The sequence below is a fragment of the Doryrhamphus excisus genome, linkage group LG19, assembly GCF_037039965.1.
Source record: "Doryrhamphus excisus strain RoL-2023G ecotype Guam linkage group LG19, RoL_Dexc_Guam_v1.1, whole genome shotgun sequence".
In the NCBI taxonomy this organism is placed as follows: Eukaryota; Metazoa; Chordata; class Actinopteri; order Syngnathiformes; family Syngnathidae; genus Doryrhamphus; species Doryrhamphus excisus.
The window spans coordinates 13772204-13795919 of record NC_136375.1 but is presented as its reverse complement, the minus strand read 5'-3'; the positions used below and the strand labels follow the sequence as shown (position 1 = coordinate 13795919).

At 43.6% G+C, this 23716-nt stretch overlaps 3 protein-coding genes and 1 long non-coding RNA gene across 7 annotated transcripts; 1 reads left to right on the top strand and 3 right to left on the bottom strand.

The window, feature by feature from the left end:
- Positions 1-1043: 1043 nt before the first annotated feature.
- On the bottom strand, positions 1044-6428 carry actr10 (actin related protein 10). The gene is made up of 12 exons (XM_058057156.2): positions 6225-6428; positions 5377-5532; positions 5194-5302; positions 5006-5113; positions 4024-4091; positions 3827-3906; positions 3221-3256; positions 3066-3145; positions 2380-2453; positions 2143-2224; positions 1476-1677; positions 1044-1396 (listed from the first exon to the last, which is right to left on the bottom strand). The coding sequence occupies exons 1-12, from the start codon at positions 6299-6301 to the stop codon at positions 1215-1217; spliced, it is 1254 nt and encodes a 417-aa protein (XP_057913139.1). The 5' UTR covers positions 6302-6428; the 3' UTR covers positions 1044-1214.
- Positions 6429-6665: 237 nt separating this feature from the next.
- armh4 (armadillo like helical domain containing 4) lies at positions 6666-13377 on the top strand. 4 transcript variants are annotated; one of them, XM_058057154.2, is made up of 8 exons: positions 6666-6830; positions 7448-8116; positions 9042-9278; positions 10393-10497; positions 10596-10742; positions 10838-10869; positions 10974-11108; positions 11229-13377. In XM_058057154.2, exons 2-8 carry the CDS (start codon positions 7468-7470, stop codon positions 11301-11303), a joined length of 1380 nt encoding a protein of 459 aa, XP_057913137.2. In that variant the 5' UTR covers positions 6666-6830; positions 7448-7467; the 3' UTR covers positions 11304-13377. The 4 variants fall into 4 exon arrangements, with proteins under 4 accessions (XP_057913137.2, XP_057913134.2, XP_078655205.1 ...); XM_058057151.2 differs by having other exon boundaries at positions 10974-11123; XM_058057152.2 differs by lacking the exon at positions 6666-6830 and adding an exon at positions 6858-7136 and having other exon boundaries at positions 10974-11123.
- On the bottom strand, positions 9180-12887 carry LOC144902117 (uncharacterized). Its single transcript, XR_013630386.1, has 5 exons — positions 12721-12887; positions 11223-11329; positions 10949-11086; positions 10567-10738; positions 9180-9408 (listed from the first exon to the last, which is right to left on the bottom strand). It is a non-coding gene; the product is annotated as an uncharacterized LOC144902117 (long non-coding RNA).
- naa30 (N-alpha-acetyltransferase 30, NatC catalytic subunit) lies at positions 13098-21666 on the bottom strand. The gene is made up of 4 exons (XM_058057157.2): positions 20554-21666; positions 17827-17950; positions 17200-17255; positions 13098-16167 (listed from the first exon to the last, which is right to left on the bottom strand). Exons 1-4 carry the CDS (start codon positions 21307-21309, stop codon positions 16030-16032), a joined length of 1074 nt encoding a protein of 357 aa, XP_057913140.2. The 5' UTR covers positions 21310-21666; the 3' UTR covers positions 13098-16029.
- Positions 21667-23716: the final 2050 nt, after the last annotated feature.

The following is a 23716-nucleotide window of genomic DNA, read 5'->3' as shown; positions in this document are numbered from 1 at the left end:
GAGGAGTTCTTACTCCACACACAAGAACACACACGAGTATATCTCATGTATCATCAGGGAATCCAGTGACGTGGACTCTTTCTCTCGGGTGTAATATTGTGGCGCATTACATAATAGCCTGCTTCCTTGCTTGTCCTGCGGCTAACCTGCGCCTGGGTACAAAACGTCCTCACGTTCTCCATCCATGCGGTAGCAACAAAACTGAAAGATAATAATTAACAACACAAAGTTTCAACACAGGAAGTGAATTCGACTCCACGTGCACTGGGCTGTATTTGACATTACTACTACTACTGCCTTTACAATAGTGCAGGTGCCATGCCTGGCAAAACAACATGACGTCCACAATGACAATACAATTGCAAAGCCCTCATCCTGGTGTTTAATGAGGTAATCACTGGTTTGTTTCACAATGATTCTTGACTTGAACACCGATCTGAGGTCTGATCTGCACCTTAACTGTGGTTCTTTAAATAGAAGTCAACCAGTGCATTGTATGGTAGGTTTTTTTAAAATGTAGATTCATGAGATTTTAAAAGCAAAAAAAGCATGTATATTGGTCATTGTGTCAAAATGTAAGTCCAGAATGACCATCATATGAGGTATCTTTGCTTATGCTCCTCTAAGGCAAACACATTAGCCAAAATACACATGCAAATCGCTGAAAAAAAAAACTCGTTGAATAAACTTAGTACAAAGATGCAGCACATGTCTGCAAACTGGTTGAGCTGAGCGAACAGAAGGTAAAGCGCGCCCTCGCGTGGCCAACGACGGCACAGCATACTGCCGTTTTCACCGTTTTCCTTGTTAAATCAATGAATTGATGTGGAAATTATGTTCTCTGTATAGAAATGCTTCTAATAACAATAACAACATTGATATTAATTACGAGCATCCAGGTGTCAAGGCAGCCTAATTGGGCAAAAGAATGGCTGTCAGATAAAGACAGATGGTTGTCTTTCACCCATTGCTTTTTCAAGCAAGTCTGGGTTGCATCATTTCATTTCATCATGGGTTGGCTGGAATGACTGAGAACACAAGAGTGCACGTGCAGGAGGTTTTATTTCAGCAGTGCAAATAATAAATAAAGTGCCTCAAGTGCCAACATTTAGTAGAAGTTAGCCCACTGAGACCATTTTAACACTGAAATATGACATGTACTGGAAGATATGTAGCCTATGTGAGAGAGAGAGAGAGGGTGTTCCATACTTGATCTACTTTTCAGTGGAGAAGGCTCTCTTCATGAGCGGAGGCGGGGTCTTGCCGGCCTCGTAAAGGGACTCAGGCGGAGGAGAGCTAAGACAGCACCAATCGGGGATGCGTCCCGTCTGGTTGTAGTAGTCCCGAGACACCGACCTGCTGCCCAGGATGTCCTGCAGCGCACCAAAGATGGCGCCTGGAGAGCAGAGTACAGAAAATCACTTTGGAGGTCAGTCTGGGGGATAAAACTCGAATAAAAGAGCAAAGAGCCCAACCTCCCAGCCAAGCAGTACAGTTGGGCTTGGCGGGCGGCAAGTGGATGCGGAAGCTCTTGCTGGCCAGGACGTCACGGTACTTGGGCCTCTCCACTAGGAGGCGTATCTCGGCCAGCAGCCGGTGAAGGAAGCCCGGCAACATGGCCGTCCCGCCAATGACCACCAAGTTCTCAGACAGCACTTTGCGTGCATCAATGGGACACTAGAAGGAAATCCATGGTAATTCACATGATGTATAATAAAAACGCATGCATATATACAGTATAGATCTATATATATATATTGTATAAAAGTACAAATTAAATCTCAAACAGAAGATTATACCACTTACAAGGCCGTCTGATGTCACTGGATTATTCTTTCTTCTGGTTTTATTCAAAATGTTGACTAATATACACTATGTTGCATTCATGTTTGATGAATAAAACCACAGTACAGCTCACAGCCACAAGGGGGCACTGATAGACTCTCTTTACCAGGCATTAATTCCCTTCAGAGCAGTCCAGTTAATTAGCCTACCCTACATGTGATGAAAAGCACAAGTGTTGCCACGGAAACAGCAATATGGATCAAAAAGCTGCAAAGCATTGTTGAGGCTGAGCCAGCCAACTAATCAGCTGCGAGCATGCAAACGAGGTCAGACAGAGACGAGCGGGTCACAACATACCTTCACCAGAGTGTCAAGTATCAGCGAGGCCACGCTCTTCTCCTCGTTGTCCTGCTCGAACAGAATCTCCATCAGTGAGTCCCTGCCCCATAACACAGGGGAAGCCGTCATTAGTATCTCTTCATGACATATGAGATGCTTTGTAGTCATTTGGCGTTTTTATTCCAGCACTGGAGACGTCATAAATGCCGCTACACGGCAGCAACCAGCAAAGGGCGCTACTATATCAAACTCAACCTGATGGATCCTTTGATGTGCAGGATCTTCTGTCCATCCAGAGGATAGTCAACATCAGGAGGCGGGGCTGGACGCTACAAACACAGAGGAAGATGGTGCACTAATCATTAGAGATGCACCATATCTTGGTTTTCAGACCAATACCGATACTGATAACTTCTTATATCTAGTTTTTAAATTTAGATAAGTGTGGTTTGCACAAACCTGCAGATAAGGATTAGAACCACCTAGGATTTGACCAACTGTACCTGTGGATGAGTCCTGCTGAAACATCATGACATGACTACTACCAGGAGAAGCAGAGTATAGAGGGGGAGGAGCCACCTGCTGTGGCCCAGCAAGGCGCACTGTATTCATCACAAGCTCCAATCGGCAAACCTTTTGCACGTTTCAAACACCACAGCGCTGGCTTTTCTGTTTTTTTGTGTGTTCCATGTTTTTTTCTAAACCTCATCGCACAGCCCTCCTTTTTATACCATATGGTACAATTAGCAAGCACAATGTCTCCCTTAGAAAGTCAATGTTTACAAATGAGCTTGGTGTGAACGTCACAGGCAGCTAATCTAGATTCATTGGCGCGTTTTTTTTTTTAATTGTCAATGACCTGAGCTATTCAATAGATTTTTAATGGCTATATCGGTATGATGTGATAATTCCCTCATATCGGGTGTGCACATCTTCCTCACCTCAGCTTTACCATCCAGATTGAACTTGGCCTCCTGAATCTTGAGGCCTCGCTGCAGGTCGCTGACGAAGCACGTTCTCACTGCCCAAAGAGAGAAGTGTTGGTCTAGAGGCAACGCAAATACCACTTGAACTGTACAAACTCAGTCCAGCTCACCCTTAATGTCCTCCACGGTCTCCTCTGGGATTGTTCCTGAGGAATAACACATGCACAATGCTGAGGATAAACTGCAGCAATAGGGTCCGGTTCAGATGAATATTTCATGTGAACAGCTTTGGAAGTCACAGCTCAACACGGTAGCGAGTCTATTTGGATTGGAAGCCCGAGCTAAAATAGATTGGAAGCGTATGAATAATTGCTGGGTTTCACGTGATGTCACATCCGCTTGTTGTCAGCGCTGCTCCACAGAGGGCTTAACAGCGAGCCGCCCGGAAATAGAACATAAAATAAAATCTGGCTGAAAATTGGTTATGGAGCTCAAACAGTCCAACAAAATGATGAAGGCCAGATATAAGAATGTATTCATGCACACCGACGGGGTTTAACATGGCAAAGTGACGAGCGTTACTTTCAATATGTCTGACCAAGATAAGCCATCACTGCTTTTGGACTATCCATGCATCACACAATTGGAACGACATTATTCTCTTTACTCTCCAAAATATCCACACCTAGCTTATGCTCGCCACAACGGCCTCTAGATCACGTGGTTGAAACCCAGCAGTTCATGTAAACATGCCCAACAAACATGAGAATTATTACCAATGCTGGCTGGTACAGTCAGTCCTGTGGTGGTGTCCGTGTCTACTGTGCACTGCTCCTCAAGAACAGCCTTCAGTTCTCTAGAATCAACACATTTTCAGTCAGAAAGCTTCTGTGTTTCACTTCAAATGTACAAAAGCAGAGCTCTTTCAGGAGGAAAGTGAGCACAATGTCAGACATAAAAGTTCACTACTTACTTGTGGATGGCTTTTCCACCCAAAGGCAAGGCCTCCCAGGCAGGCAGGATGGGAGTGCACTCGTAAACCTGCCTCCGGAGTTAAGGGGTTAACAGACACATTCCACCTCTCTGCTTATGTGCAACATCACTAAAAGGCTCACCGACGTGAGTCATCAACTTTGCTTAAATATCTTATATATTGTTAGTAATTATGTTCTTCATTGTTCCATTTCTGTTCCATTTCATTTGCTACAGTACATTTTCCAAATAACATTGTGTTGCTGCTGGATGTTCATAGTATTCATGCCATACTGTAGGTTCTTTTCCAAAAGAAGGTCAAAGACAACAATGGACGAAGCAAGTGCAGAAAGTGAGGCACAAATGGACGCCCACTTTGAGTCCTGTTCTTTGCAGTGATCATTTCACTGATTACTTTTTCAGAAGAAACACCTTTACAAGAAGAATTTGGCTTGAAAGTACATCAAATACATTTTGAAAAAGGATGCTAATGCAAAAGACAAGAAGAACGGCCACTACGTCCAAGTTGTCAGATGACAAAGTCATGTCTTCTTCACATACGTCTTCTAAACACTATTCTATGATAGCGACAAGGCCGCAAAACATTATACATGTTATATAAACATCTTTTCACAGCCATATGTCTACCGTGGACAACGGAGGTAAAATATACAATGATAAAGGTGACCCTTTCCGCTCGTAACTATAAGGTAAAACAACTATATTTCCTGCAAATTTACAGTTGGCTTTCATAAACGTAACAAGGTAGAACATAATTATATACAATTTATAACATATTTAAGCAAAGTTGATCACTCATGTCAGGGACCGTTAATGGATAATGCGTCCTTTTCTAGCCCTTTGCAAACCAACACTAAAATATATTTTTAAGTATTAACCCACAGCATGATGCTGTTAAGATTCTATTCCCATTATTTTTCATGGGGGAATTCTTCTCCCAAGAATGGGACACTAAAGGATACAGGCAGTACCAGTGTCTCCGTGTGGCCGCAGTCCATCACAAGAGCCGAGTTGATGCCCAAAGTCATGATGGCCATCAGGTGACTTGGTGCAAACAGCACTGAGGGCACCTAGGAAACAATCATACAATCAGATATTACAAAGTGTGGGCTTGTTTTCTTTAAGTATGATGTAGGAGAGCTTGCGTTACCTCAAACTGTTTGAAGAAAACCTTGGTGAGAGTCTCTCTGAAGTGGGACGGGCAGAGGATGGACTCGATAACGACCACTCTTCTGTCGCGAGGGTTCACCAACAGGTGCCTGGTGATGGAAAACAAGAAGATGAGTATAGGACGACTGAATTCCACCCCCCACCACCAATGCCATCTTCTTACCTGAAGTAGAGTGTGTGGATAAACTCTTTGAGGATGACATAGAGCTCTTCTGTGTTCATGTTGTACTGGACCACTTTGGTGGCCTGCTGCTGGCCCGGCTTCCGGATCTCGCTCGGAATTATGAACCTGGGCCCCGTTTCCCCTGCAAAGCCGCATCTGCAGTGGAAAACAAAAGCAACAGAGATCCAACACAACAATTCTGGCATTACATAGAAAATATCTAATTGACAAAGAGGCTGTGTGGTTGTAGTTTGGAGTTATATTTCAAGCCTTTCATGTTGCTAAACAAGATAACTCAAATATTAGCAATCTTTCTGATGCAGTGTAGTTGAACGCAAAGTTGTGGGACAAAGATGTCTTTATCTGTACTTGTACTTGCTCGTCATGTGATTTGCTGTCAGAGAGGATGTTCTGCTTGGCTGATTAAGTCCAAGATGCTGTTCACTGGACATACTGTAATCACCACACTTTCATACATTAAGTGGCGTAGTTCAATTGAGAGAAATGGATGAAGTTTTAGGATTATAGGAAGGAATCTGATTATATATAATTTCATGACGCACATATATGACAAATGTTGCCAATCATGTACATAAGTGGGTCACTATGTTGTGTTGCTTCTCAGTGTCGAATCTTAGCTAGCTTGCTCAACAGTAGCTAAACCTGACAGGTTAGCATTGCCTTATATTTCTTTGATTTGATCTGAAAACAAAAAATTACAATATGTGAAACAATTCTGTTTATGGTCCAATTATTTAATGAAGTCACAGGTGCTGAAAAACGTAATATTTAAAACGATGACGCCGCCTGCGGCGACAGCTAGCAAGATGCTAATGATTAGCACTTACTTTGTGTACGCTCCTCCCAAATCAATGACGATGGCCGTCTTCTCCGCTCCACTTCCCAGACCATCAAACAATGGCATCGTAAAGTTATTTAAGTCTATTCGACGAAATAACGGCGCATATGTCAGACGGTCTTTTCACATAATTACTATCCCAAGATGAGGGGCGGTGAGGGGGAAAAATCAGCTAACTTCCGGTTGGTGAACGTTGGGGCTTGATAGGAGCGATGACGTCACAAAGGCGCCTGTCCAAAAATGCGTCAAACTATTCCTAAAAAAAGCGAAACTATTAATTTCATTCCCGGCTTTTAAATTACTGCATATATTTACGCAGTTTGTGTCATGTTGGGCATGTGTACGATAATATAAGCGTGCATAAATTATGCAACTATGAAGATTATTTAGTATTTAAGTCAAATTTACACAAAAATATTGGCTTCAATGCCGTTTGCACGACTGTCTTGGACATAAGGCGTCTAGTGGCAGGACTTGAAGCTGCAACACCACCACCGAAAATCCTCTTTGCATCCTCACACACGCACACGCACCCGCACCCAAATTCCCGTCGCATCCTCCGGCGTCTGCCATCCATCATGACAATCTCCGCAAGGTAAAGACACGGGTTTATTTTTAGACCGATGCGACTTTCACGGTCATTTATATGCTCAGTGGCGCTAAACAGTATATATACACAACAGTATATATTTAATAATTTGAGGCGTGCTTCAAGTAGCTCAGCGTTTGCTTGTTTACGAAGCATACGTGGCTGCACAAATTAGCCCTTAACGGGGAAGTGGGCTCGTATGATGTTATTTCGTGGATCTTTGTGCATCACATAACGATGCTTATAGTTATTTTGCAACCATGACACAGCGAATCAGATTATTATTGCTATGATATACTCTGCGGATCAAAGGTAAGGAAAAAGCCGAAAGAAACAAACAAAAATAGGATACAAAATTAACGGAAAAATAACCTCCTGGTTATTTTGTGACATATCACATTAATGTATTCTTACAAAAATGAGTATGTGCTATTTTTGTAGAGGCAATTCCTCTTGATTTGTACCAAAACATTCAAATGGTGCATGTACTACACTAAGGTAAGCTAAATTGAGAAAAGTACACATGCACTGTCCCTTTAAGGTATAGCCTGACAGAATAATAGAAGTTCCAACACTTCACTTTAAGCCTCTTAGCATTTGTCATGTGTATCCACATCCTGCAGGCACTGAGAGCAGACAGAAGATGCTGATGTTGCACACGCTCAATCACTTCCTCCTGGCGGGGGCATGGCTGTGTGCGTGTGGAAGTCCAGTCCAGCAGCACCCAGCAGCACATCCCGGTGCACCAGAGACACCCAGGTCAAGGGATGGGAACTATGGGAACTATGGGAGCTATGTGAGCGGCCTGCTTCTGGAGGTGGGCACAGGCTCACATGGACCGGTGTGGAGACACGGGGGGGTTGTGGCGCTGGCGCAAAACAGGGACAGTCTCCATGTGGAATCTAGGCCGCCTGACACGAGGAGGAGGAGGAGGATGCAAGAAGCTGCAGGCATGGGAAGCTTAAAAAAGGGTGACCCTGAAGCTGTGCTGATTTCTCCAAGGACTAGGACGCCGAGAGACCAGGAGGACAGGAAGAATGGTGACGAAGATGCGCAGACAAGGTGGATATCCTCCACTCTGCATCCGAATCCATCATTTGGGATTAACAGTCCTGCCTCCTCCACTCCATCCACCTCCCCTCAGACCTTCACGCCTTTACCGCTGTGGGACCATGAAGGTGCGCTCATGGCCACACCACCAGAACCACTTTTACCTGACATTGAAGCCAACTTGATGCCCAAGGAGGACAGCATGGAGAGCCTTTGGACAGAGGCAGCCAGACCTGCTGGAGGTAGGGAATGAAGCACACGTGATGTTACTGCAGTTGTGCTCTGACAAAGATAAGCATGCTCATATGAGCTCTTCTAACGTTCTGCTGAGCTCCATAATGTCAGAAAGAGCCGCCAGTAGGATGCAATGCAAACACAATCACAAAACACGGTCTTCCACTTTGAACCCCACTCAGGTGGAGGTCTAATTAGCTTCTATTTGTGTTTGGGCAGGGTAGCGGGGCGCCTTCAACAAGCCTTGCCTGCTCGTCTTGAGTTGCTGCCAAATAAACGTGAAGCTGAGGCAATAGATTGAAATATGAAAGAATGGAATTAACTCGCTCTGAATTAATCCGTCGCTCTGTCTTAACCAATTCTTAAAAATAAACTGAAATTGAAGCTTTTATTTTTTATTCAACTGATTTATTCCATTGCCCTTTTCATTGTGCTGCACCATCATGAAATGGAATGAAATAAAAATATATTGTGAAACATAGAAATTGTTCAAAATAGAAATAATTTATTGTGAAATGTCTTTTTTTCCCCATGACTTCTATAACTAAATATTAGTTACTAGCTTACAGGCCTCGGACAAAAGCCAGAAAGGTTTCCCATTAGTCTCTCTGTCATTGTGTGCTAGCTACATTGTGGACTCGGAGCTTCACTGCATAAAGAATTGTGCACCCAAAGATGTCACAGCAGAAAACTCTGATTTCGATCCAGCGCCAACAAAACATTTTCAGTTTTTCCTAAAATTTTCTGTCGCCAGCATAGCCCTCAGTTGAGCGCAGATCCCCACCAAGGTGGAAAAACATCCATCCATATTGTGTAGCGTCATTATTGCTGTAGTACCGCCATCTGGTCACAAGATGGCAGCAAACAAAAGCGCACACAGCCAGTTTGCGTGTCATGGCCTTAAACGTACCTCTCCTTTTTCCACGGACACAGCAGACACAGCCGCACCGCCGTCTCAGGACGACGCCACGGAGGGCACCATGTCATCCGAGTCCCTCCCTCTCATCTTTGAGCCTCTGGAGGAATCCGTGGCGGATGGCGCCGACACGGCCCCGCCCGGCAGCGCCCAGCTTTTCACCGCTGCCATGGCGACGGGAGGAGCGCCCCTGTCCGAGGCGGACCTGGAGCTGCTTGTCACCACGGAGACAGACAAGGGAGCCAGCCTATCAGGTCAGTTTGGCAGTTAAGGGAGTTGGATGGTACCAGGTAGGAAATAACACAGGTCTGCCCTACTTCTCTCTCTACTCTCTTTGAGAGCTTGTCTTGCTTCAGGCCACTCCTGGCTTTCACTCACAGACGGCTGTAGAGATGAGAGAGCAAGTTTGAGTGATTTTATCTGAGAGAAAAACAAGAAACTAAAAGTTGGCTACGATAGGACGCTTTGATGCATGGCTGAGGGGGAAAAAAAATCAACTGCTAATTCAAAAGTGTCAGAGTGACAACACTGTTTCTTTATGCAGCACCATGGATAATGCAGACATTACTCACTTTCACTGGCAGCAGTAGCTAAACTCCGAGAGCAGCATTATTAATATATTATTCATATGGAAGCATGTTTTCATCCGGAGTACAAAAAGTACACTGTCATACAGTACTAAGCAATACAACAAATGATGCAATTTATAACCGTGATATGTGAATAGTACCTACCTTTAACTACGTGATGCTGTCCTCAAAAGTTTCAGCTGCTAAAATGCTTGTGCTGTTTTTCTGTTATTTTATGTTAGGTTATTTTAGACGTCAATCTACATTCACTAAGCCTCCTAATTATTCCAACAAAAATAGTTTAATAGTTGGTTGGTGCCACAAAAATGATCATCTGTGCTGCTATACTTGTTGATTTAGTAAATATTTACAGCAATATACTTCTGGGAAATACTGTAAATGATGGATTGTACTGCTATACTTGATGCCGAGTGACGTGATCCAGTCCCAGCACAACGATGGTGTGTCAACTCTCATAGCCAACTAATTGAACTAGCCTCCATTTATCTTTATCAAACTAATTAGCAAGTCATTGTGGCGTTTTAGCACCCTCTGCTGGACAAAATGTATGTGGCACCTTTTCAGACGTTTCCATCCATAATGCGCCCTTGAAATAATAATTCATTCATTTTCTACCGCTTATCTTCACGGGGGGTTGAAATAATAATGAATAATAACAATGAAATACAAAAACACAACAATAAAATCTATTTGATTATCTCATTGTATTGAAATGTATTCAAATTGTAATGGTTTTAACAAGTCTATCAAGTAAAACAAAATCATTGGTGACACTCAGGCACCGTGCAGACATCGGACTTTGCTGACAATGAGCAGGTTACCATGACAACACATGCCACTGTGCACAAATCCAAATCAGGATTAGATGAGATGGAGACTGAGGGTAAGTTGCACTCTCTGCATGATTTACAGGAAGTGTTAATGTTGTGTAAAAGTGGCCTTTTCTACTTACTGCAATGCAAACGCCTTGTTCCACCACAGAGGATCTGGATGATGAGAATTCAGAGGAATCCATGGAGGAGGAGAGTGAAGAAGACCCAATAGAGACCACCAAAACGCCCTTGGAGCAGCCCCCATACAGCCTCATCCCTCCGCCGCCCATCTGGGTCCAACGCAACCAGGGCCTGAGTAAGACAGCACCACAGGAGCGCAATGACGGAAACACACCCTTTCTGTACAGCGGAACGCAAACATTCATATTTTGACTGATTCTTCTCTTCCAGTGCGCAGCTGGGTGGCGCTAATCAGAGAAAAGGTGAGGCTGCCCCCTGCTGGCCCAACATGTGCATTACCATGTGCGGCTGCTGTTTAGCTGTGTCTGCTTCTTTGCTCACCTTGGTTTGGGCCTCCGCTGTGCAGGCAGGTTATGTGTCTGGCATGTTGGCCCCGGTGGGCATCGGCATCGCGGGGGCCTTGCTCATCGTGGGCGCCCTCTATAGCGTCAGGAGGCTTCAGCGCAAGAGGAGGAACAGCTTCAAACACCAGCGGAGGAAGGTCAGACAAACAGAGGTCAATACTCTACTACTCATATATTGTTCTTCTACTTTGGTTTTGGTGGCATGTAAAAACACAAGTGTCGTCAATAAAATGTATCGTCAATCCCGTTACCTCCAGCAACCCTGCGAGGTCGGCACGAGCCGCCAGGATCAGGCCATGCTACTGGCGGACAGCTCCGAGGACGAGTTCTGATCCGGGTCCAAGGATTGAGGCTGCTGCTGAAAAGTCCACATCGTCATGACAACCACATCCATCGCTCTTGAGCTGTTTTTCCTGTGACTCATCACATAAACAGTGTGCAGAGTGAACTAAGAGCGCGCCCCCCCCCCCCCCTCGTGCTCAGTAGCTTTGGAGTCTGGCTCTTTGACACACTAAATAGTGACGTGCGATACCACTGATTTCGGTTCAGATTCCTGATTACTGATAAAAGTCAGCCTGGTTTCAGCGATACCGATCCAATACTTTGTGCCAATTCACCAAATGTATCAGTAAATTTTTTAAACATGTGTATTTAATATCATAGCACAAAGAATACAAGACATTACATTAATGTATGAATTAACTTAATTGAAGTCATTCATTTCTTGAATTTGAAACCCTGAAGTATACAATATAGCCAAGGTAATATACAAGAGGATAAAAAAAAACTATAAAAAGTGAAAATGTGAACAAGAATCGGTACTAAAACAACCCCCAATTTGTGACAAATGATAAGTTATTGTTGATACATTAAAAAAGCTGTCTTTAGAAATTGCGAAAGGAGAAAGTGACGTAGATCTCACGCATGCGCGTGACGGATAACGTAGTGCTATAGCAAGCCGGTAAAGCAAGGAAGGGCTGACGTCAGTAAATAAAAGATGTAAAAAAATATATTTGCTGTAAATGTATGTCCCACTAGTGTACATAGTTTCGTTTGTGTAATTCTTATAGAGATCAGCAAAAAGACTTTATGCAACTAAAGCAGGATAGCTTGACGAAATCCTTTCAAAAGTGCACACGAGCATGAAAAAAACCCCCAACCACTGTTAATAATAATCCGCGGTACAAAATCGGACATTTTTCCAACTACTTCCGGGTGTATTGCGTATATAGCCCGTTAGCCTAGCTCCTTTTCAATGGCAGTATTTTCGGATGTTACATGAGCACATAGCTCATGTTTTTATTGTTAACTAACAAGATTTAATATATCTGCTACTTACTTAGTGAACAGAACGGGGCTAGCTGCGATAACTTCTTCAAAGCAAGGTGTCTTGGTCTCATCAGTGGAGTCCCTTCGCCATTATACACACCTAGCCCCCTTGTTTATCGCTGTTAATTGGTTTCACACCCGACCGCGTTAAATGAATTTCAACGATAATTCAATGTCAATAGAATAAATATTTTCTTAGAGCATACCTAAGAAACCCTAATACGCGTTTTAACTTTAATAACGTCATGTATACATTCAATAACTAAATGTCACTTTTACCTCCTGTTATTTTCGACATTGCTCGCTAGCTAGCATAGCAATTTATCGAGCTAACTAGTTAGCCTCGCCCAATTGACTTATGCTAACTTTTAAGTGTTTCAAACGGAGTGGAAAAGGAGGACAAAGGAGATCAAAACTTACCGCTTCCAGATGGAATGAGAGGATTATGAGCCATGGCATGTCATCTGGGCTCACTAGCCAGTCTCCACCCAGTGTGAAAGGTCTCCTAACATTAGGCACTGATGTCTAGTGACCATAACACTACATAGAACTTATATTTCAATATGTTTTCACAAACAGGCCATCGTCAACCACGAGACAACCATTATTTATGAATGATAATATTCCAACGCTGATATTGGGGTCGTTGTAGTCACCTACATAACAAGAAATCAGTGATGTAGGCTGCAAAAGCACAACTTGGAAGTCCCAAGTCAGTCGTGTGTGTTCTTGTCGGAAAAGAGCAAAGGATATTTGGTGAAAAAAATGTCCACTTACTATAAATGGATTTCTTTGTATTGTCACTGTCAACAGCAGGTGTTTATGCAATAATACTGTTTGATGGGGGTCAATGTGATGTTAGAGTGATTCTATGTCTTATGTGTTGGTAAGAAACTAAAAGTCTGACCAAATCCAAACATATTTCTCTAAATACAGACTCTGGGGGAAAACAACTCAAACAACTCCAGTTTACAGCATTAAAAAAAATCAAATAATTTATTTCTGTGTTGTTTTTTTTGTTTCTCTCCACATTAAATAAAACCTCTCGGACATTTCCAGATTGAACTCAGGGGAGGTGTTGGGGGAGGGGGGTATGAGGGTAACAAGTCTGACATGCACAAGAAAAATAAAACACAAATATATTCATTTTGCTCTGTGGTGGCGTGGTTGGAGGTGGGGCGACAAAGAGACAGGAAGTCCCGCCCAGTGTGTGTGTGTTTTGGGAATAAAGTGGTCCACGGGGAGGAAGATGAAGGGGATGGCACATCGAGGGACTTCCGGGATGGTGCCCCGTGAGTTAATAGACATCTTGTTTTAGGAAAATGGGGCCGTTTTTACGAAACCACGGCGACTAACATGGTGAAGCCCTTCAAGTCGGATGCGGTTGGGCTGTAACGCCCTTTAAAAGATGGCGGCACTGCCTGGTTCACAGCACGGGAACTAAACATAAGTGAGTCGTACACGAATCTCCTTTAGGAGCTGAATCGTTCAAACAGACAATTTTCTTTTGAGCGGCCAATCACCGTGGAAACACTTCACCGCCTTTCCCCGATACATGATTGATCAAGAAGCGAATGTTACAAAACAGGAGAAAATGAACACATAACATGTGGTAAACATGTGGCAATGTTGGCTCCATCACCCAAGTGAGAATCACATTGTAAGAAAAGTAGCTAAGTGGTGTTTTTCTCGCTTATGGCAGCTAACGACAGGAATTAAAAAAAAAAAAAAAAAAAAAGAGCAAGGGCAGGCATCCATTTGCATATTTTTTTGCTTCAATTACACAATTCCAAAGGGAGGAGTTTTCAGGCCAAAATGAAAAGAAAATATGTAAAATTAAAGAATAAAGTCGCATTTATGTGAAAATGCAATTTTTTTCGAATGTGATGTCACAAAGTCCAAAATATATGTTGGGAAGTGGTATTTTTACAAAAATATACTCGTATGCTGCAGAGAATAATGCCATGTCATGAAGTCATATTAAGGAAAAAAGTTCTAATCTGATGAGAATAAAGTGACAATACAGTCAAAAATTAAATCCTGTTACCAAGTATTATTACGCAAATACCCATATTTCTATAGAAAAGAACAGTAATATTGCCAGAATGTCATTATAAAGCTAGGAAAAGAAATGCTTGGTGTTTTAAAGAATATTAGAATATTAGGAAAAAAAAAACATTTGCATTGCTCTGAGAGGAAAGTTGTCTTTTTCATTTTATGAGGTTATTTTTGTGTATTAAGAAACAAAATGTCACAAACTCATATGAGAAAATAAAAAAAAAGTGTTGTGAGAATAACAGGAAAGGGTGGCAATGTGCTAGAAAATAAATGAATGGTAATAACGCTAGCACGTGTTATTCGGCCTGTACCTATGGATTTCCAAAATAAGAATAATCATGTTCCAAGAATCAGGACGCTGTTTCAACAAGTCATGGCGCTAAGAAAATAAAAAAGCAATGTGTGATATTACAAGTCATGTTATACTGTTCAATAATAATAATAATGTAGTATTACAAGAATAAAGTGAGGACTTTATTCTTGTAATAAGTCAGTTTTATTATTAGCATGACATGTTTCTTTTCAGTGTGGCCGTAACACTCCTCTCTTTGAATTGTGGTTTCTTTGTGCAGGCCTTCCAAGACAAAGTCAACAAAAAAGGAAAAAAAAAATCAGAGTAAACCCACACAGCAAAACAGTCAAAGTAGGACACACACACACACACATCCATCCACACTGCAGTAAGTTCCAAACAAGTGCGTGTGACCTTTTTTTGAAAGCAGCACTTCTTACTCGCCAGTAGTGTCGTCTGCTGGGACACAGCGCGGGACACCTGCTTGGCTGCTAAGGTGTGCAAACATATGGGAGGCGGGGCCTAACTGCTGTACTTTGAGGGAGGGCGGAGCGTGACCGCAGTGGCGCCACCGCCTGGCCAAGACCGACTCATCATCAGGAAGCCGCACCTTGACTACTGACCATGTGGGCCAAATTCCGCCCGTTTGGCCTTGATGGAGGTCTGCCTTTGACTGAGTGTCATTCTACTTGGCATCATCTCACGCACACACTTGGGGCGAGGGGGCTGGCAGTGCACTGGGGGGGGGGGGGCTTTGCAACTTTCAAGCAGAGATCAAATGTGATGACAGACATTGGAGCTGAAGGAAAGGTGGAGTGATGAAGGCGTCCACACTGGTTGTCATCTGCACACACGCACACACACTAGAAAATAAAGGCATGCGCAGCTTTACAGGCTTGAAGTCCTTGAGAAGACACAGCGCTGCCATGTGGACACATTTAGGACACGCAACAGTCGTGCACGCAGTCAGTCGGTAACCCTCCATGGTTTAAAAAAAAAAAAAGAAACACAAAAATAAACTCCACCAATGAGTTTCTGCGTCTTGCTGCTTTTTTTCCTTTTCAAGTTTGTTCCGAGCGTCCGTCCAGGACGGCGTTGCCCGACGTCCCCGCTTCTCGTCCTCCTTTTCCTCCCGTCTTTGAAGGTAAAAAAACCCCAAAATGTCCCAGAGAGCGCCTCCTCCCCACTATCTGCTCCTTTACAAGGAGGTGACAGAGGAGGAGGGGTGGGGGTGTCTGTTTGGAAACGTGTTCAAGGTTGAGAGTGTTTGTGTGTGTGTGTGTGTGTGTGTGCGAAGAGGTGAACAGTACATCCCGTCTGTTCGTCTGACCCCACTCCCACTCCCCCAGGTCTCCCGGCCTGCCCTCCCCCTCCCCCTTTCAGCGGAGCCACAGTTTGAGTCGCAGCGCGTCCACGCCGTTCAGGTAGTATCTGAAGAGCCGCTTGTCCCTCACAAAGCCTAGGTTCTCGTAGAGCTTGAGGGCCGATTTGTTTGTGATCTCAGTCTCCAAAACCACCTGGAAGGAAGGGGAGGGGAGGGAGGTACGGAGGGTGCGTCAAGATGCTGTCGGGTTACTTTAGGGCAGGGGTCTCAAACACGCGGTCCGCGGGCCAAATGTGGCCCACAGGACACTAGTTTGAGGCCCCCGCCTTGATATGAAAGTTTGATATGGATACTGTATGGTATCATGTACCCAGAAAAAATTATTACATTTGATTAATGTTCATGTTAAAGGTTAAATAACTTAATAGTTATCCTCCCTATCTGTGTGGAAGTGGTAAGTTTTTGTCTATTTCAGTTTAAAGGAAATAACTTGGAGGCTACCGTTTAGGTCGCTAGCTCTCTAGTTTGCGAGTTAGCATGTGTCTCAAGACCCTGCAGTTGCGCAATATGTTGTAAATAAAAAGAGTATAAATGTGACTATAGTCGTGTTTTGTCATGTCTACAGGGCTCTAATAATGCTTTGTTCATTTTAATCTGAAAAAAATAATTTGTCTACCCACCAACTATATGTGGTTTCTTAAGTTTTTATTATTTGCCGTTTTATTATTATAATTATATTTATTACTAATTGATTTTCTTTATTCTTAATTTGTTTATTTATTTTTCATCTTATTTTGTGTAGAAAAATAAAAAATTAAAATATTTGAGAACAGTGGAATGTTTTATCACAGCTTTTCTTGTAGAAAATCGGAACCAAAGCAAAGTTTATTCATTTTTCTGTTTTTAATAAATGCGTTTTGGTTTTTTTTGGAAAACCTGATGCGGCCCCCAGGTAAATTGAGTTTGAGACCCCTGCTTTAGGGATATTGGCACAAAAATGAAACATCAGATCATATGGCTATGATTCTTTCTGCCGTTTACGATATAAGTGCATGATTGAGACCTCATTTTGTAATGCGATCCGATTTCTCGATGACGTAATTCATCAATCATCTGTCCGATATTTATGGTGCACCCCTACGGAAAACCACAACGAGGAACCCCAAGAAGAATCGGAAACAGCGTCTGATATTGTCTTGTTCTTTTGTGGTGTGGTGGCTCTTACCTCGTCACAGTCGCCCTCCACCATGGCGTAGATGGCCTTCTTCACCAGATTAGTACCTGGAAGCAAAGATGCAGCGTTACTGATGCCCAGCTACGCCAAATGTTCTAACAGACTGATTGTCAGCACCAAAAGGTAAGACAAATGGATCATCTCCTTCACCTGTTTGCTCCACTAGCTTCAAACGCTTGCTTTTCTGTGACGTCTCAAAGGAAAAAAAACGTCCTCACACACGATACCACCTCTGACTAGATTAGCCTGCCCATTTATATGCAACTACTTTGTAAAAAAGATTGGGGGGGGCAAAAAGAGGCTTCTTTCCACATCTTAAACGTAAAGCCTGGATCTTCACCTTCTATCTGTAGCTTGACGTGCACCTGCATAACATGTACCCATGAAGGCTGTGATTGGTCGGCTCGTCGGACATTATTTCCTGTGTGGAGTGCGTGCACAGCCCATCACATTACTGTCTGTAGTTGCTTGTGACAAAGGAAGCTAACAAGCTAAGTAATCAAGGAGGGTTGTGGTTGAGTCCGTAGCTGTAATGTATTTGCAAGCAAGTATGTATTGATGGAATAGGCTTGGTGTGGGGTCGTGGGGGGGTTTAAGGGTGGTTCGACGTGCACTCACCGATGCTTTTCCTTCTGTGTTTGGAGTCGACGGCCAGCATGGCGATGTAGCCGCGCCGGAACATCTTCTTGTGCAAGTCGAGCTTACATACGATGGCGCCGACGCACTCCTGCTCCACCATGGCCTGGAGAACACAAACGATGACATCACGATGACACGTGTACAATTGGACACGTTACAGTAGATGGTACATTATTGTTGAATAGGCTGCAGTGTCCAATGGATATTTACATTACACACGCGTTGGGAGTATAAAACTTATATTCATCAACAATAGCTTAATTCTGTCTAAGGATGCTAATTGTATGAATGATTCCTTCTGGAGGATGCACATTTAGAACATTTTTTTTTTACCTTTTCCACTTATTTGACCATAATAAGGCCATGAATCAAATGCAAAAACCCTTACATTTATTGAGTCACCACATCACTGGTCAATTTTGAGACATGGAAGTAGCCTGGCTAACTTTTCCAATGGGATATCAGCCTCTGCACATTGCCACTAAACCCCCCCCTGGTTGGTTTGTAAGGATTGTGCTGTCCGCCCGGGATTCACATTCACATTATGTCACTTATGAGATTCCATGTTTACATCATCTAAGCATGCTAATACTACTCTCACAAGGTCCTCCATATTCTAATTCATTGTGTGCTGAGGGTGTGATGCTAACCCAGGGGTGGGCAAACTACGGCCCGGGGGCCACATCCGGCCCGCCAAGTGTTTGAATACGGCCCGCCCAATCTTTCCAAAGTATTTCATTTAAACTCAACATACAACCTGGCATCATGGCCTGAGCCAACCTTTTGATGGTTTTATCAATTTCGTTTTTTGACATGGTCTGTTGTTTACAAAGTGTTCCTGAAAAAAGGGACACAAGCACATAATAATAATAATAATTATTATGATTATTATTAGATTATTATAATTATTATAATTATTATTATAACTATTATGGTTATTATAATTATTATATTAATGCTAATTATTATATTAATTATATATAATATTGTTATATTTGCATATTTTACATAATAATAATATAATAATTATTATTTTAATTTTATTGTAATTATTATAATATTTTATTATTTTTAAAATATTTAAATATAAATATAAAATAATAAATAATAATAGCAGATTGCATGACAATTTTACAGATACAATAATAGCAGGTGGACTGTTACGTGTAAAATATATAGTCTGCCCCCCCCCCCCGTAAATTTTGTCATATCAATGCGGCCCGCGAGACAAAAAGTTTGCCCACCCCTGCGCTAACCCAACACCTGGATCCAACGCTCGCATGCTGGCTGCGTACTGCTTGTTTAGGATAGAGGTGGATTTCACTGTACTATACACGTGATACATTTCTATTCTCCAATTCTTTTTACAGCCCTGTCACAATCCGACAGCTTCTCACGAGGGCCCCTTTCTGATGACCTTTGACAATGCTGACTCCCGCTGCACAAAATCCCTGACATTGTAACAAAAGCACAAACTGAAGCAATGTTTACTTCCGTCAACACGCGCCAGGGCGTACGGGCATTGTGTTCTACCTAGGGCTGTCAAAGCTAACGTGTTAACAGATGTTTCCTTTAACAGCGGTATTTTTTGACGCACGACTCGGCCCCCACCGTAGTTTGATTGAAGCGTGGTAACTCTGTAGCCACAAGGAACAAGAAAAGAGTATTTAGATTGGTAAAGTTAGCTCCAAAGCCCTGGCAGATGGCTCTTGTAGCAAGACCAAAGTTATTTGTATCTACTGTCGCTGTGTTTGACTTATCAATGATTACATGGCCTGCCAGACACTGGAGCAGTGCAGGTATTGTTTTTATTGTCATATACAGTGCTTTAATAGTGGCCCAACAAACAAGTGGTTTTCACATGAGACGGGACTTTAACATTACTTTTAAGAAGAGTACAATGAAAAAATATACCACAAAATATTCCAATCCTTTCTACGACGCTACTTTGCTGTAGTTTGCTCCTCACAAGGACATACTCTTCTGCACTTCTATGCTAACCACCACCCAAAGACCGTATGACTGACAAAAAGGCTCACTCCGTTCATGTCGTTGTTCTATGAAACAACCGCGCCAAGGTGCTGAAACCAATGCACAGATAGAATGTTCCTCCTGCCTGTTTGGAGGCGAGAGACAAGAGAACAGACACACATGCTCATAGCCAAATATTGAGGCCATTTATTGTGTGATGAACTCAGTTATTTATAATCATTACAGGTCTAGTGCTCAGGAGACATTTTTTTTCTCAACGCAAAATCTTTTTGGTGTTTTAAGATCTTGTTACTGTGCGGATGGCGTTCACCCTTTACGAAGTTAAACTCTACTCGGCTGACAAGCGGCTCGAAACCCACAGAAACCCATCGCTCAGGGTGCGTTCACATTCTACAACTTGACAGGTGTGAAAGCTAACCAGACGTAGTCCATTTTCCAAGCATGAACGGAACCAAATGCGTCCTCAAGTTGTCTAGGCGCTACTGTTTGGTGCTGGACTGGGTTTTCCACTTGAGGAACCAAACTAAAGATGACGAGTGTGAACGCGCTAGCAGATAAACTCCACCTGGACCACAGCTTCAACACTCACAGTGTGGTCAGACTGGTTCTTCCAGAGGGAAGGTTGTGAGAATGACAAGTGAAGTCAAAATGCGCACCTTGTCACCCAACACAAGCCAAGCCAAGGACTGATGATGCAATGGAGGAGTCACTCACCAGGAAACAGAGCTGCGGCCAGTTGTGGATGAAGTACCTGTACGTGTAAATGGAATAAGGCTCAGACAAGTCCTTGGTGATCAGTCTCATGATCCACGGCATCTGCAGCTCGGACTCGTAGCGCACATAACAAATGTCGTGGCTCTCCTCCGAGCCTCTCAGATCCAGCCGGGCCAGCTCGGCTGTGGGCGGCTGAGGCTCCTCCGTGTCCGGCTCTACGGGCCCGGACGCGTTGCGGTCCGAGTCGTCGGCGTCCCCTCCGCGGCCGGGAAGGCTGCGAACCGCCAGAGTTCTTGTCTTGTCCGGCATCCCGTTCATGCTGCTGCTGCTAGCCAGCGGCGAGAGGCTGCCGTTTTTGGAGAGGGGGCCTTCACGTTGGCAGTGCTCCACGTCGTTTCCGTCACTGTCACAGTTGTCCACGGTCGGTCTCGGATTGCCAGTCTGGCTCGAAAGGAAAGGGTGGTCGTCGGGGTCCTGGAGGGGACTCGCCAAGCCGTTGAGCTGCTGCTGCTCCCCGGCTTGGAGGTGTAGCGCCGGCTGGCTAGGTCGAGCTAGCATGTTTGTCTGCTTCTTCTTGATCGACTGCTTGACTTCGCAGACAGCCGGCGCCCTCGCCTTACTCGCACCGCCGGACACGACGTCCTCCTCCCCTCCGTCGTCGTACCCCGACTCCGCGCTCCTTGGCCCAGGGAAAGGTGGACTTTCAGCCGGGGATGCGGGCAGTGCGCCACTAGGCCCAGGCGGCACTGTGGCCATCCCACCGCATCAAGGTGGCGAATCGCGCTTAGGAAACGTTAGACGCAATCTCATCCAAAAGGCGTGGGGATATACGACGGCGACGAAGGTGTCGGTTCGCCGAATGTGGCGTAAATCCTTGGATTATTGGGGCTAAGGCGTTGCAAGTGGCGACGTTAGTAGTGGCTGCTTTCTCCTCGAGCTCTCTCCGCTGCCGCAAAGTGCTGTCGCAGCAAAGGCCATTGCAACACCGCGCAGTGGCGTTTTACGACAATGCCGTAACGCATCCGACTGCTCGCCAGTAAAGATTCTATTCTTGACTCTCTACGAGTCTCAAATGCGTCAGATTATAAAGCCGTGCGTGAAATGCGCAAGAAGCCCTGTTTAAAAAGCACGTTGTAGTCCTTTATATACACACATACACACACGTTGCAGTGAATCGTTAATGCCATTCATTCATCCATTTTCTAGCTTAAGTTAAGAAAAAAATTAAATCTTGACATTATGCCTTTGAACGTTTACAAAGACGGAATATCGTGACTTGTTTGTACATGCTTGTTTCTATACTGTGTAGACTATAGGAGCTCTAAATATTGATATTTTAAACAACAATAAAATGGGTCATTTTTACTTTCTTTCTGCCACAAACCAGGATTTAGGGGTCGAAGAAGGGAAAGGTCACAAACCAAAGCGCTGCAATTTTCTTTTCCACCAGCAGAGGCCACTATATCCATTTTCTTTAATACTCACCTGTGTTGTAGTACCATTGTTTGATCAAACGGTGTCGCCAATTCATTTGTTTTCGCCCAGTCTGCCAAAGAAGAAGCAAGAACGGGTGTTAGTACGTATATAGTTTATTTTTGTGTATATTTTTTTTATTTTATTTGATGCTATGTATTTTTTTTAGCTTTTTTAATTTTTTTGACGCAAGAACAAAAGCATCTAGTAAGTCTAACTTAGTAGATGTACTGTATGTGAATGTATTGTTGTTTTTTGGAAACAAATATTGGCAATTACAGATTCAGACACATTTTATGTGGCACCAATATCACAAATTGACACTTTTCTGGTGAAGTTGCCCTGCTGGTATCATTGATGCTCAGTACTTAGTGTTAGTGGTAGCAAATAAGCAACGTTCATCATATTCGTCGTCGTGTTTTGCTATTGTGACCCTCAGTATTTCCATGTATTTGCATTATATCAAAGATGGTGCCCTACAGAGCTCAGTGTTGCTAGATGGATATTGTCCATATAGGAAACATGAAGATGTACGTATGTTTTGCCTGAACACAGGAAAGAGATGAGGCGATGTCGTGTTGCAGACAGAGACAACCTTTGAAAGCTCTTAGCCTGGGGGGGCTGAGGACTCTCTGAAGAGCTGGAATCAGACATGCACAATCAGTTCCCCCCTTCAAATCTCCTTTGCGGGCCTATCTACTTGAACAGGCTTCCCTTAATTACTTTCTCCATCACTTAGCGAGCTTCGCCGGGGACTCTCCAGCAACGTCTTGCCAGAGACACTTGGCTGCTTTTGGAAGACGTATTTAAATATGGTCTTTTTCTCACAATTCTGTCCCACACCTTCTTTCCAACAACCCCCCACCCCCGCCACACACACACAGTGGTTCTCCCCATCCTATCTCTTTCCAAATATCTCCAGGGTGTCGTTGCGTCATGTGACTGGTGTGCTTGTGATTACAGAGCTTGGCACTCACGCTCAACTGAAGCCAGAACCCAAAATACCTTAAACACACCAGCCAGTGTAAATAAGACTATGATCAAGGAAATAAGACTAAGCATCAAGGAAAACCCAGGCTGACGAGGACACCCTGCCCTCTCTTCCTTCTGCTCCACCAGAGCTAGCTTAGCTTATTTCATTGGGGACTAAGGTTGGAAGAAAGGGTGGAAAGGGTGGAAAGGTATTTACGTGGAAATGGACGCAAACTTGTCTGAAAGTAATACAAAGAACCACCAGTTTTTTCCACTGGAGACGACCAATTTGGTATGAAGGGCAAGTGTAGCAGTGCCCCTTCAGAGCCAGCAGATGGTGCTGTGGTGGTAGGGGGATGTCAAGTGTAATAGGACTGTAAAGGTGACTATAGGGGTGTTATTTAATGTTTGGATGGCTCTAATATTGGAAGGTCGTTAGCAGGTTTCATAAGTCTCATGTGTCTTTTCCCCCTCTTTCTCAGCATGGGTAATCAGACAAGCATGACTGAAGTATCAAAAGTATGGATATTTGATTTGAGAATCATGAAATCTGGTATCGGAAGTATGAATATCGATATATCGATCCGCACATCACGGGTCTGTGGCCTCGACTGGAATGAAAGCATAAAATGCTTAGCGGACTAGCCTGTGAAGCGCGCATCGGTTGATGTAACGCACACGGAAAAGAAATGAAAAAGCCACACGGCGCCAGCCTGGG

Coding starts and splice junctions, on each gene's coding strand:
- actr10 (XM_058057156.2), bottom strand. CDS start 6,301: ATGCCATTGTTTGATGGTCTGGGAAGTGGAGCGGAGAAGACGGCCATC. Junction 5,303..5,376: donor ATCCACACACTCTACTTCAG/GTAAGAAGATGG, acceptor TTCCATCACCAG/GCACCTGTTGGTGAACCCTC. Junction 2,225..2,379: donor CACATCAAAGGATCCATCAG/GTTGAGTTTGAT, acceptor GTTATGGGGCAG/GGACTCACTGATGGAGATTC.
- armh4 (XM_058057151.2), top strand. CDS start 7,468: ATGCTGATGTTGCACACGCTCAATCACTTCCTCCTGGCGGGGGCATGG. Junction 9,279..10,392: donor CAAGGGAGCCAGCCTATCAG/GTCAGTTTGGCA, acceptor GGTGACACTCAG/GCACCGTGCAGACATCGGAC. Junction 10,498..10,595: donor AGATGAGATGGAGACTGAGG/GTAAGTTGCACT, acceptor GTTCCACCACAG/AGGATCTGGATGATGAGAAT.
- naa30 (XM_058057157.2), bottom strand. CDS start 21,309: ATGGCCACAGTGCCGCCTGGGCCTAGTGGCGCACTGCCCGCATCCCCG. Junction 17,256..17,826: donor ACACAGAAGGAAAAGCATCG/GTGAGTGCACGT, acceptor CTTTGCTTCCAG/GTACTAATCTGGTGAAGAAG. Junction 16,168..17,199: donor TGGAGGGCGACTGTGACGAG/GTAAGAGCCACC, acceptor CCTTCCTTCCAG/GTGGTTTTGGAGACTGAGAT.